At 30.6% G+C, this 15,000-nt stretch overlaps 1 protein-coding gene and 1 pseudogene across 3 annotated transcripts in view; both read right to left on the bottom strand.

Annotated features, from left to right (window-relative positions):
• The window catches only part of LOC145261207 (cilia- and flagella-associated protein 74-like), a 2,330,915-nt gene that overhangs the window by 1,616,394 nt on the left and 699,521 nt on the right, over positions 1–15,000 (bottom strand). For all 3 annotated transcript variants that reach the window (XM_080119545.1, XM_080119548.1, XM_080119547.1), the window contains exon 28: positions 11,665–11,843. In XM_080119545.1, the coding sequence (XP_079975671.1) occupies positions 11,665–11,843 (179 nt within the window). The remainder of the gene's footprint in view (positions 1–11,664; positions 11,844–15,000) is intronic.
• Positions 2,361–2,477, bottom strand: LOC145261304 (5S ribosomal RNA; annotated as a pseudogene).

Here is a 15,000-nt window from a genome sequence, read left to right as displayed (position 1 = left end):
TATATATATATATAGAGAGAGAGAGAGAGAGAGAGAGAGATTGAGCAAAACTAAGAAATTATTATCTTTTATAAAAACAAATTCTACTCAAAGGGTATCTTGAAAAGTTACTAATTTGACATCCAAAATTGTTTGTCTTTTTTATAACCAACTCTGGAAAATACACGAATGAAAAATGGTTCAAAAACGATTCTACAAAATGCGATAAAATAATATAAATCCAGCCGCGAGGAGAAAAAGAAAATTAAAAAAATAAGGTTTTGCATTTTTCTTTTTTCAGAATTCATTATTATCGTAGAATTCTTCCCCAAAAGAATTCTTTGTGAGAAAAAAAGAAAAAAAAAGAATGAAAAAAAAATGCTGTTCCTTTCAAGGTGGCACCTGCAAGAGAATATGCATTAGACGCTTGCGACGTACACGTTAGACAATGCGGAAAGCGCACAAGTGCATCCTTTTGTTTGCTTACAATACATAACAAGAGGAGAGCTCGGATTTGGCTGCTGTTCCGACAATTCAAGAGGAAAAAAATGTGGAATTTTCTCTTCATTTTGTCATAAACGGAGCAAAAATGTGAAAGTTTGTCATTCAGAATGAAAGTTGGCAAACGCTGCCCAAGTTTTGAACAACCTCACACTTTTTAGATGAAAAAAAATCTTGCAAAAAACGAAAGATTTGTACATTGATACATATATAAATATACATATAAATATACATATAAATATAATATATACATATAAATATATATAAATATACATATAAATATATATAAATATACATATAAATATATATAAATATACTTATAAATATAATATATACATATAAATATATATAATATATACATTTAAATATATATAAATATACATATAAATATATATAAATATACATATAAATATATATAAATATACATATAAATATATATAAATATACATATAAATATAATATAAACATATAAATATATATAATATATACATATAAATATATATAAATATACATATAAATATATATAAATATACATAAATCTACATATAAATATATATATACTTATAAATATAATATATACATATAAATATATATAATATATACATATAAATATATATAAATATACATATAAATATATATAAATATACATATAAATATATATAAATATACATATAAATATATATAAATATACTTATAAATATAATATATACATATAAATATATATATAAATATATATAAATATACATATAAATATATATAAATATACATATAAATATATATAATATATAGAAATATATATAAAAATACATATAAATATATATAAATATACATATAAATATAATATAAATATAATATAAATATACATATAAATATACATATAAATATATATAATATATATAAAAATACATATAAATATATATAAATATACATATATATATAAATATACATATAAATATAAATAATATATATAAATATATATAAAAATACATATAAATATATATAAATACATATAAATATACATATAAGTATATATAAATATACATATAAATATATAAAATATATATATATAAATATACATATAAATCAAAGTTATGTTCCCCGTGTTATAAACGTTGTTAAAATTTTAAAATAAAATACGTATTATATACGTTTATCAACCCAATTATTACAACACTGTATTATGTAAAATAAACAATTATTTGTTTAAAATTAATATTTCAACAATATATGCCATCATCAGAATTTTATATATTTTTCCTTTTTCTTTTTTTTTTTTCTCGTCATGGTGGTAAATGGAAGAATGCAGAAGTATAGGCTCCACATTTTGCTCTTCAGCCGTGATGTTTTCTAATGTCTGGAAGATTACTCTTGGCGCGCGTGATATGAATATGAAAGGTGCGTTCTCCGTGATATAAGCGTTGTTGAATTTTAAAATAAAATAAGTAGGATATACGTTCATGAGTCAAATTACAACGCAATATTATGTAAAATGAATAAATATTTATTAGTTTAATATTAATATTTCCGTGATATATATATATATATATATATATATATATATATATATATATATGATGGACTCTCCCATTGATTTCGACATATGAGCTTCCGCCACGACAACCAAGTTGCTCGGAAATCCACACAAATGATTTGTTTATCGTGGTGAAGGCTTTGTATAGAACCAACCACACTTTTTTTTGGTTTTACTGCTAATCTTTGTCGATGCAGATGACTGCCACAGCTCAGAGTATATAGTAAACCGCAGGTTTTTACATCAGAGTTTCCTTCTCCTAAATACATGACTGAGGGTGCATCTCTCCTAATGAATTAATGCGCCCCCAGACACCAACCTAGAAATTCCTGTGGCTCGGCACGGTCGGTACATACAGCATCTAGACTTCCCAAATGGTCACCCATCTGGTACTAGCTAGGTTCAACGTTGCTTAATTTTGGTGATCTGGCGAGAACCGGTGTGTCAACGTGATTTTGCTATATATATATATATATATATGTGGCATAATCACGTTATATATATATATATATATATATATATATATATATATATATATATATATATATATATATATATGTATTTTTTTAACAATCAATTTTAATACCTTTTAAATGGTATTTTATTGATAATTGTACCAATATTGACTTCGGTTTAGCTCGATGAGAATTCAGAGCAATATAATTTATATAATCGGAAAAACAACACCTTTTATTTATTAGTACACAATTTTTGTTTTTATTATTTTTTAAGACATGTTATTATATATTTTTTTTTCTCCTTAGTCTGACAGCTGTTTCGAAGGGTAAAAAGACAAACGGTTGTTTTAATTATAGCATACCGAATCTTCATTATTTACCGTTCTCTTCAGAGACAATTAAAATCAAATTAATTACAGTCAAAATTTGTTTTTTAAAAACTCACATGGGGATGGAATTTTTTTTTATCGCGGTTGCCATCTTTAAAAATTTTTCCATGGGATTTTTATATATCTATATTTTCTTTTTGTTAGCCTTATTTTCGTATTTTTTTTTTTTTTTTTTTTAATTTCTTTCCAATTTATGTATCTAATATCCATTATGTTAATTCTGCATTCTTATTTTGTTTCTTCTTTTATTACGTTTGATTTATTATTTACGAAATTATTTAATTAATTTTTTTAACTTCTTCTTAAGCTAGTAATTTTTTCTTATTTTTAATTACGTTTGATTTATTATTTACGAAATTATTTAATTAATTTTTTAATTTCTTCTTAAGCTAGTAATTTTTCCTTTTTTTTTTTTTTTTTTTTTTTTTTTCGTATCTCTTGGGTGTTTACGTTTCATTTTATTTTTTTGGCCGTCTATACATATTTTTTCCTGTTATTGTTTTTTTTCTCGTATTTATTTTATTATTAGGCTAAAATGGTTATCATTATGTACATATTTATTATTTCTTATTCTTATATTATGTTTTTTGTTAATTATTTTCGTTGTTTCCAATTTATAATTTTTAGTGTCAAGTTTACGGTCTTTTCTGATTTTGTGATTAAAGGGAATTAACTCTATCAATTCTTTGTTTCTTATTTATTCAGTCATTAACTTACATCTTTTAGAATTTGTGCATTTACCTTATAATTTAGTAGTCAAAGGGAAATAACTTATTTATTTTTTGTTATTAATCTTTGTCATTTTTGCTAATTTTAATTTTTTTATTAATCATATTATTATTTATTTATCATGTGTATTTATGTTGTGTTCAGGTTTGTTATTTATAAGTTTATTTGCTATTCTAATATTTTTTATTCATTTATCTTAAAACTCGGTTTTTTTGGTGAAAAGAAAATATTTTTGTTCAGTTTTTTGTCTATCTATTTGTTTACTTATTATCTATATCTTGATATTAGGAACTTATTTTTATGCAGACATATTTGTATGTTGTCTGTACGGTGATTTAACAATGAGCTTTTATCAGATGTTAGTATTTTGTAGGATTCTAGTAAACATAAGGAACATTTGCCTGATTTTGATGGATGATAACTTTTTGCCCTACCTATCACGGACCATTTCAAAGTGTACTCTATGTTTTTGCTTTTTAACTCACGTATCCATTCCCCAAGTGCAGTGTCATTATTATTTTTCTTTCTATTTGTTTCCCTCCCACTATGGTTATTATTAGTATTATTAGTGTTTGCTGTGTTATTTATTATATTTTTGCTACTATTATTGTTTTTGTTAAATGATGAAATATGATTGTTTAGCCGGGTTTTAAACTGAGTGCTCGTACTACCAATGTATGCTTTTATACCTCTATTAGTTTTAACTTCACATTTATATACAACATCTGATACGAGGCAATTTCCTTCTAACGGGCATTCTATAGCTACACGGCAGTTGCATCCACGGTTTTCATTCCTATTATTTTCTAAGTTATTATTATTTGCTTTTTCTATTTTGGCTCTGTTCGTTCCTATTATATTTCTAATTAAATTTGGTGAGGTTGAGTAAGAAATTTTTACAGTGTTTTTGTTTATGATTTTACTTAATTTATTGCTTGGTGGAAAGTTATTATCTATTATTTCATAGAATTCTTTTGGAATATTATTTTTAATATGTATAGAGTATGGGATGTTGAACCATGTTTGTTGCTTCCTCCTATTCTTTCTATTTGTGTTAGTGTTGTTCTCCATTCTTATTGTTTTTTCACGAGTGCTGGTACTTATGTTGTTATCAGTTCTGTTATTTGTTTCTATTTTATTTCTATTTCTATTCATTACTCTATTATATGATATTATATTTACATTTGTCTTAAAGTTAGTGTGTTCAACATTGTGGTTCTTTATGTACTGTATTTTTTTATTGTAACCTGATTTTTTTATTGCTTCGTTATAATACTCCCTATTTTTGTTAAATTTGTCTTCATTAATTGATATTTTAGATAGTCTTTTAGATATGTTTGGTATTATTGCAGCTTTCATGGATGGTGGGTGATTAGATCTATTATCAATGTAGTACAATGCCTGGTTAGGTTTGTGGTAAGGTTCATATGTTTTATTTATTATATCTAGGGTAAGGTCCAGAAAGTTAACGGTTTTGTAGTTTTCATTGAAGGTTATTGTTAGCCCTAAATCATTAAATATTTTCTTTATCTTAGTTTTGGTGTTCTTAACTATTCTTATACTACCATTTATGTAAAACAGAGCATCATCACGATATAGCCCACCTTTTAGCTCTGGAATCTCTTCACTTAGTTTCTGCAATATGTATAGGCCTACTACATCAGTTGCCTGACTTGAGTCAGCCGATCCCATCGTGATGTCGAAGTTTAGGTCCCTGTTATTCCTAGTCCAAAGTTTATTATCATATTTTATTATTGATCGTCTCACTAAGTTAACTATATCTGTTTCTATTTTGGTTATGGTAGTGAGAGTTTTTGCAAATGATATTGCATCTTTAAAGAGTTGTGGTGTTATGGAGGGATAATATGCGTCTATATCGAAGCTAATTAACATACTGTTACTTCTAATACTTATATTTTTGAACCAATCTATTACTTCATCTGAGGATATCCATAGGTGGTTTGTTATTTTCTGTTTAATGTTAGGTATAATTCTATCAAGAATTTTTTTACTTATATTTCCTATGTCAGATATACATGGGGATATAAGCCTAATGCTAGGGTTTATATTAAAGGTTTCTTTGTGGTCTTTAAAAGTAAATCTTGGGGTTAAAGGGGTAAATACCTCTATTTTATTGCTAATGCCTATTTCTTCACATATTTCTTTAATGGATGTGTTTATGCTATCTAACTCACTTTTTTCTGCAATTCTATATTTTTTCCTCAGTTCTGTTAGGATCAAATCATTATATTTATTATAGTCTATGGAGTAAATGTTCATAGTTTTGTCTGCAGGTACCTTCAGCATGTCATCATCTTTGATCTTTTTAAATGTTTCATTTATTTTTTGTAGTCTGGGATTCATGTATTTTTGTTTTTTCTTCTTTTTTAAGCCTTTTACCATGTTTAGCATATCAAGTTCGAAATTGTCAAGAGCAGGGATGTTTGGTGGGCTTTTTCTCGTTTTGATTCCATATTTTTTATCAAATTTTGTTGGTTCTCTATTGTTTCCTTCATTTCTTGTGTTACTGTTGCGATCCTGTTGGTTTGTTTTGTTTTCCCCATTTTGGCACCTCATGTTGTGATGGTATACCTTCCATCTAATCCTTTTTATGAATTTTTGAACAGACTGCAGCATGTCCATTGTGTACTTTTTATGGTCCGGTATTGCTACGTTCTTCGGGGAAAATGGTATTTCTTCCTTTGGGAACATTTTGGTCAATTTAAAGGTTTTTATTTAGCAGCTCAAACTTTTGGAGCAGATTTATATGTATTTTTTTAACAATCAATTTTAATACCTTTTAAATGGTATTTTATTGATAATTGTACCAATATTGACTTCGGTTTAGCTCGATGAGAATTCAGAGCAATATAATTTATATAATCGGAAATTGTGTACTAATAAATAAAAGGTGTTGTTTTTCCGATTATATAAATTATATATATATATATATATATATATATATGTGGCACAATCACGTTATATATATATATATATATATAGAAAGAGAGAGAGAGAGAGAGAGAGAGAAAAAAGAGAGAGAGAGAGAGAGAGAGAATAGAAAACCACTGTTTGAGAAGCACTTTATATTAAGAATTTCAGATTTAACTAACAGTTAAACAAAAGATTTAACTAACAGTTTAACAAAAGACCAGGCGAGTGCAAAATTGATTTTAATAAACGTTTCTGTTTATTAAAATTAAATTGAAATTTTGCTAAAAAACATCAGCAGCAGCAGTCCGTCGTATTTCAAGGATGTCATAGAGTGGAGCATAACACGTGTGACGTAAATGTGAAGAAAACCCAATCGCTCTCTGAAAAAGTCCTACTACAACTGGCACATATTTAGGCCGCCTCAGCAGGTGGAGGTACTGCTTCCAGCTTGCACAATCTGTTGTCGCTCTACAAACATAATACTTGGCCTTCGGGACAAGATCAAAGTGTTGTTCATTGTTGATTTTCAATGTATTTTTAACATGAATAAAGGATTTAACATCTCAAAGTGTAGTATCTGTTCCGGCAAATACTGCAGGCAAAGACCATATGTGGGGGCAACCCCACATATAAGACCTTGGTCAATGTAAGGGAAACTTCATACCAAGTGTCACTATCCAGCTCTCCTACTCCCCGGGGAGTTGGTCCCCATTTCCCCTTCACTCCTCACATTAAAAATCGGCCTTGTGCCTAATTTGCTCGGTGGGGGAGCAAATAAACACAAAGTGTAGTATCTGTTCCGGCAGATACTGCAAGCAAAGACCATATTTGGGGGAAACCCCACATATAAGACATTGGTCAATGTAGGGGAAACCCTTCATACCAATTGTCACTATCCAGCTCTCCTACTCCCCGGGGAGTTGGTTCCCATATCCCCGTCACTCCTCACATTAAAAATCGGCCTTGTGCCTAATTTGCTCGGTGGGGGAGCAAATAAATACCCTGTTCTGCAGATGCTGCACTTAAGATAATTTGTACCAATCAATGGAGGGGAAACCCTCTATACTGGGACAATTATTATTTTTGGTAACCAGAGTGCCCCCTTTTTGCCTACTTTTAGGGGAGCTGGTTTTTACCCCACATTAAAAACGGCTCTGTGCCTAATTTGCTCGGTGGGGGAGCAAATAAACACAAAGTGTAGTATCTGTTCTTCAGATGCTACACTTCAATTTCTTGTTCTCTGTCAATAGAAGAGAAATCCTTCTTGACTGAGATAATTTTTATTTTTGTTCCTTTTCTCCACATTAAAAAACGACCCTGGTGTCTAATTCTGTCCTGTGGGGGGGAGGCATTGTAAATAGGAACTATGCATTTCTTTTCCTAACGGTGTCTGCTGCGCCATCGACCACCTTCTTCCAAGACACATGATCTACGGCTTTTTCTCTCCAGTTATTGTACTTATTGATACTCTTTAGATGTCTCTTGAACACGTCTATGTAGCGTAGTTGTAATGCTCCATCTTTCCTTTAACCTTCTTTTAGCTCTCCATAGTAAATAGCTTTTGGTAATATGATGATCTTCTATATATGACGAGCTCTGTCCACCTTAGCTGATATGTGGTAGTCATTTCTTCAACATTTGGCATTCCTGCCCTTTCCATGACTTGGAAACTTAATACATGGTCTTTTCACGAGATGTTCATTAGTTGGCGTTCCGTCGTTAGAGATGGTATTGCCAAAATAAGTGAACTTGTCTACTTTGGTCAGTGGGATGTAATTTCGGAAAACGTCATATATATACTAGCAGGCCGCCTGACATTGCCCGGTCGTAAAATACACTTAAATATGATATTTTGATTAATGCAGATTTCGTATTTATTACTATATTATATTGGACCCAATATATAGTAATGATTTAAAACGTTAAAAAAAAAAATGACTCGTGTGCCAATTGAAACCAAAACCTTTAGCTTACAACTTACTTTTTCCTTTGAAGTTAATGCCTTACCTATGAAGACATGTTTGCTGCAAGGCTAAAAATTAAAACATGAACCAATAACTATTACGTTACGCATGCATATTGTAATGCTGTCGTTCGACCGCCACCTGGCAACTTTCTTTTTTTTTTAAATCTTCACATTTTTGCACCGATTTTTCCTGGGTAAAACTAAAATATAAAGTTTCGCATGGGTGCGAATACCCTATATATGAAGTTTTATGTCTGATGACCAAAAACTAACAAGGGAGTTTAGTAGGAAAATTTTTTAAAACAAACATACATATATATATATATATATATATATATATATATATATATATAAAAAGAGGTTTGAGTTTGCTATAAACTTTTTATGCAAATATTACGCAAGTATAAATCATGTAGAATACATGCACGAATATAATTACACGTAAAAAGTAAAGATGATCATCTTATAAGAAAACCGAAAAACTAATAGGGAATTAATTAAAATGAATGTGTAAAAGAATATGCAAATTAGTTGGATCTTTCGAAGATGTATGCAATTCCACAAGCCATATACAGGGTGTCCACAAAGTCTGGCTACATAATGTAGCCAGACTTTGTGGGCACCCTGTATATATATATATATATATATATATATATACACATATTTACAGGCTACATAATCTCCAGGATGCTTCCACAAAGTCTGTTAACTGGTCCTTGGTCAATGTAGGGGAAACCCTTCATACTTAATTACTATTTTTGGATACTGCCAGAGTGCCCCCTTTTTGTCCTTCGTTTAGGGGAGCTGGTTTCCCCCTCCCCACATTAAAAATGACCTTGTGTCACATTTGCTTTCGTGGGGAAGCAAATAAATACCTAAATAAATAGAAAAAAAAAATATGAATATCAATATGCAAAAAAAAACAAAAAAACAAATTATAGGCATGTGTGTGTGTGTGTGTGTGTGTGTGTGTGTGTGTGTGTGTGTGTGTGTGTGCTAGAAGAGCATTCGTCATAGGGGGGATAAAATGAATCCATAAAATAGAATATTTTTGCACTAATTTTTAATCGCTTTACGAAGATTAAAATAAACATATAATACCACTAATCTTTATTTTAATTTGGATTAATGAACACCCCGTTTTATAATATGACATAAGCTTAAACACTTTAAACTTACGTACGATTAAATAACAATCCATATTTCATATCTGCAAGATAAAAACTTTCATTAGTGTGCTACATGATTCTAGCCTGAATCGTAAGTCTTAAATGGTGTACTTTTCACATAATTGTTAACATTGGTCTGAAAACATATATAAAATCGAGTATAGGATGGAATTCTTGTTTAACTTTATGTATTCTGCGTGTTGGGTCGACTTTTTGGGAGTGATAAAATATGCCATAAAAACAAAACTAGATGAAAAGCCAAAAATGAACATATTACTTTCAGAATTAAAGGTCAATAACTTCTCTGGATTATATATATATATATATATATATATATATATATATATATATATATATATATATATATATATATATGTGTGTGTGTGTGTGTGTGTGTGTGTGTGTATGTGTGTGTATGTGTATGTGTGTGTATGTGCGTGTATGTGCGTGTGTATGTGTGTGTGTGTGCACACTAGAAGAGTGAATAAAATGAATCCATGAAATAGAATATTTTTGCACTACATTTAAATTGCCTTATGGAGATGAAAAAAAACATATAATATCACTAATCTTTATCCTAATTTTGATTAAAACTAAATACATAAAGACGAACGTGAAAATTGTGCATATTGTACAGGTCACTGCAGAAATAGCCACTTGGTGCAAAGTAGAACAATTCTTCAAATGTATAATTGAATTCGTGTTGAAATAAAATACTTAACTGAGTAATGTTTGACAAAAACAAAAACATCTTGTCATTTGTTTAAAAACTTTTTTGTAAATATGCATATGCAGAGTATGCAGTGTGATGAAGTGAAATCTGGCCAGTTAGGGTTGAGGACATGTGTTGCATGCAGAGAAAAGATATAAGAATGATACGGTGGGTGTGTAATGTGAACCTTTTATACAGGCTTATATCTCATTTATTTATTTATTGCGAAGAATTATCTCCATCTCTTAGTTGTTGTTTTATGACGTTTCAGGCAATTATTCATCTGGTCTTCATGGCACAGTGGATAGAGACACTGAATCTCTACATTGTCTGAAGATAGCGGTTTCAATCCTACCCAAAGGCTTAGTTGGCCAAAACGTGGTGAGACGAAAAACAACTATGGAAGGCAGTAATTGCTGAGAACGCAGTTAGGAGATTCAGAGTTGCTATTCCGTTGTGGTCACCACCTGACGAAGGCCAGATGAATAATTGGCCGAAACGTCATGAAACGACACCTAAAAGATGAGGATAATAGTCTGCAATAAAATAAATGAATAACTAATACTCATCTCAATAAAATATTGCAATTGATTAAATGATATATGCTTATATCTGTTGATCTCAGAGAAAGATTAACTGAATAGTAAAGGAAGATGTGTGCAGAAAAGGAGACTTCGTTCGTTTGATCGTGTTAAAAGAATGGATGGGTACTCGTATAAGGGCTTATAGATATAAAACAGTTGAAGTAGCAATGTCGGTTGTTAGATAGAAACTATGAAATGAAATGATGATGTAATTTGAAAAAAGGAGATAAACGTAAAAGAGGGGTTAATCCAATGATAATAATGATGATGATGATTGCTGTTGTTCATTATGAATTAATCAGATGATTATTGCTTTATTGGTAATTCGTTTCTCCATAATATCTTTCTGGTTTGAATTCTTTCTAGAAAAACATAAGCTACTTATAGGATGAACCACGTGAAGGTTGCCAACATCGCTAAGTGAAAGTGTTTCTGGATTCGAACTTGGTACACTCAGCTTGTCAGTCTGTGTCATTAACCACTTGGATACCATCACCTCGATGATGATGATGATGATGATGATGATGATGATGATTAAACCCTAAACTTATTATTGATGATGATGATGATTAAAACCTAAACTTATTAATGATGATGATGCAGAAGAAGAAGAAGAACCAAACATATCAATTGCTTTCTGCATATAGTTACTCGCAAAGTTAATTTTTATTTATATATTAAAAAAAATATTTGAATTCGACTCCAAACCTACCTTTCCCTGTTCGTTTGAATAAGGCATTCATTTCTTTCTGTTCTTGCGTCAAGGAACTAGCCACAAAAATAATCGCCTCCGATTCATCGTACAGCGCGGTCTCTTTAAAAATTATTTTTTGGTGCGATAATTCGAGTGGCGGCCAGACACCAATACCTTTGCCGTGCAAACAGAAATCTCTATGAAAAAGAAATGGTGAAAAAAAAGATGAGAAAATACAAAAAGTAAAAAAAAAAATAAAATAAATGAATTACAAGAACAAAATAAACCAGTTGTTACACTGCATCCCTCAACTTGACAATTTAATCTAAAGAATGAGCCAAAGCAATGGCAGCACGAGTAGCAGCATCAGTGGGAGCAAAATGCCCTCCCGTCAAGATTCAAAAGTCTGATGCTTAGTTTAAAATAATATATGAACTGGGCGCTACTCTCGTTGCTATGACGTCTAATAAAATGGAATTTAATTAAATGATAATTTTAAATTCAATTCCTATTGTGTAACGAGAGGAGGTAAAACATTTCGACTCATTTTCTTAATTAATGAAGAAAAATCAAACGTATTAATTGCATTCTGTATATATATATATATATATATATATATATATATATATATATATATATATATATATATATTTATATATATATATATACAGTGATGATCATATTTATTGACACGGTAAAATAAAAGTTAAATTTTGTCTAATAAATTCTAAAAAAGGGATTAAATTAAAGAAAATAACAAAGTATATTATGTATTTTTAACTGGCCTTTCCGATGCAGCAATCGGATTTTAGCAAAATAAATAACAAAGGAACAACAAACATAATTGCAAAAAACCCTTGTTCAAAATTATTGGCACGATTTATTTAATAATCAATTGTATAGCCTTTGGCCTTGATTACCTTCCTCAGTCGCTTTTCATAGTTTACAACCAAGTTGTTGCACTCTTCAGTAGTAATTTTAGCCCACTCTTCCTGACAATAATCCTCCAATTGAATAAGATTCTTAGGCTTCCTTTGCATTACCCTCAATTTTAATGTTCTCCATAAATTTTCAATTGGATTAAGGTCTGGGCTTTGTGATGGCCACTCCAAAACATTAATATGATTGTCCTCAAGCCATTTCTTAGTCAGTTTAGCCGAATGCTTTGAGTCATTATCTTTCATGAACCACCAACGACGACCAAGTGAGAGCTCTTTAGCAGAGTCTTTCAGGTTTTCATCCAATATTTTAACATAATCTTCCTTTTTTATGCTACCTGTGACCTTAACAAGTCGCCCTGGTCCAGAGGCAGCAAAGGATCCCCAAAACATCAAACTGCCTCCACTGTGCTTCACTGTGGGTATGGTGTTCTTAGGCAGGAAAGCTTCGCCAGATTTTCTGTAAATATAAGACACTTTATTATGGCCAAATAACTCTATTTTCGTTTCGTCAGTCCATAGAACACGTTTCCAGAATGCAACATCTTTATCAATATGACGTTTTGCAAAGGCTAGCTTTGCTTTCAGGTGCATAGGCTTCAATAAGGGAGTCTTTCTCGGACGACATGCTTTTAAACCAGCTCTCTTCAAAACTCTACCAACTGTATGTCGAGATACATTCACTCCAGAGGTGCTCTGTTCATCAACAATCTCCCCAACAGAGATCCTTGGGTTTTGTTTTACTTGTCGAACAATTTTCCGTTCATCTCTTGGGGAAAGAATCCTTTTTCTCCCTCTACCCTCTAAACTCATAACGTGGCCTTGCGATTTGAATTTGTTTATTATGGCTCTAACAGTGGATTTGGGAAAGTTTAGCTTCTTTGAAATCTTATCATAGCCCTCCCCATTGGTATGGCATGCTACAACAAGCTTCCTGACGTCTTCGCTGTGTTCCTTAGTTTTAACCATGGCGATTGAAAATTATAATTTAGTCACTTATAATAGTTTAAATAAATCGCTATCTAAAAATTATCTGAAAAAAATTATTCACTGAATTAGCGTTAAACAAGCATAATATGGCTATAAAAAAGTTCAGAAAACACGTAAACCGGAAATTGATTGATATTATACTGATACTAAAAGAAAAACAAAGCCGTGCCAATAATTTTGAACAAGGGTTTTTTGCAATTATGTTTGTTGTTCCTTTGTTATTTATTTTTTCTAAAATCCGATTGCTGCATCGGAAAGGCCAGTTAAAAATACATAATATACTTTGTTATTTTCTTTAATTTAATCCCTTTTGTAGAATTTATTAGACAAAATTTAACTTTTATTTTACCGTGCCAATAAATATGATCATCACTGTATATATATATATATATATATATATATATATATATATATATATATATATATATATATATATATATATATTTAACTTTCAATTGTTTACTAAAGTAGTGATGCTGTTCTATTTTTTTCTGTTTATGTCGTCCGAGTATAATTTATTTATTTATTTGCTTTACTTAAAAGTATTTCAGAATCTTCTTCTTCTTCTTTCTTTCTTTCTTTATCACGGCATGTTTATGCCGTAGATGAAATCAGTGTTGGTGTTCTCCATAAGTTTCTGTCCACTGTTGGTCCGATACCTCTGAAGACATCACATGATTTTGAACTTGGCAGAATACATGGGTTCGGTTGCCATTACCTTCCCCAGCGCAGTGGCATCTGACTCGCCTGTTTGCACATATCCGTAGTCCTTAGATCATCCACATAGCTGCAATCGAATAACATAACTCTTAATACCATAGAACCGTTAATCTGCTAGAGATTCATCCTCCTCCATGGCCATCCAACGTCCTGCTGCCGACTTCATTAGAGTTACCTTCTCCTAGATGCATGTTTTAACTAAGACTAGGGGTGCATCTCTCCCAGTGAACTAATACGCCTCCAGATACCAACCTGGAAATTTCTTATGACTCGGTGCGGTACATACAGCGCCTAGCCTTTCCAAATAGTCACCCATATGGTACTGGCCAGGCTCATCTTTGCTTAACTTCGTTGACCTGGTGGGAACCGATGTGTCAACGTGATTGTGAATACTATAACATATCAATTACTGACTAAAAAAAAAAAAAAAAAAAAAAAACAAGATAAAAGTTTGACGATAATAATAGCAAAATGTAAACAACTTTGTGAGTTGAGAGGCATTCTTGCAATAGAAAAATGGTCTAAAAAAGATGCAAATCGCTCCAGACAATGCATGAAGCCATTTGATGTTAGCAGCTAAAAATACTACTTTAAAGTCAAACAAGTGAAGCATGCATGGTCCCCCGTGAGTGCAGAGTGAACGAGACATAAAAAAAATATCTAAGTTCATCATTTGCCCCCACTCATTTAGCCCTAAAAGTTCCCA

The sequence above is a fragment of the Euprymna scolopes genome, chromosome 37 (genome assembly GCF_053919585.1).
Source record: "Euprymna scolopes isolate OS-2025 chromosome 37, ASM5391958v1, whole genome shotgun sequence".
Lineage (NCBI taxonomy): Eukaryota > Metazoa > Mollusca > Cephalopoda > Sepiida > Sepiolidae > Euprymna > Euprymna scolopes.
This window is presented reverse-complemented; position numbering and strand designations above follow the sequence as displayed.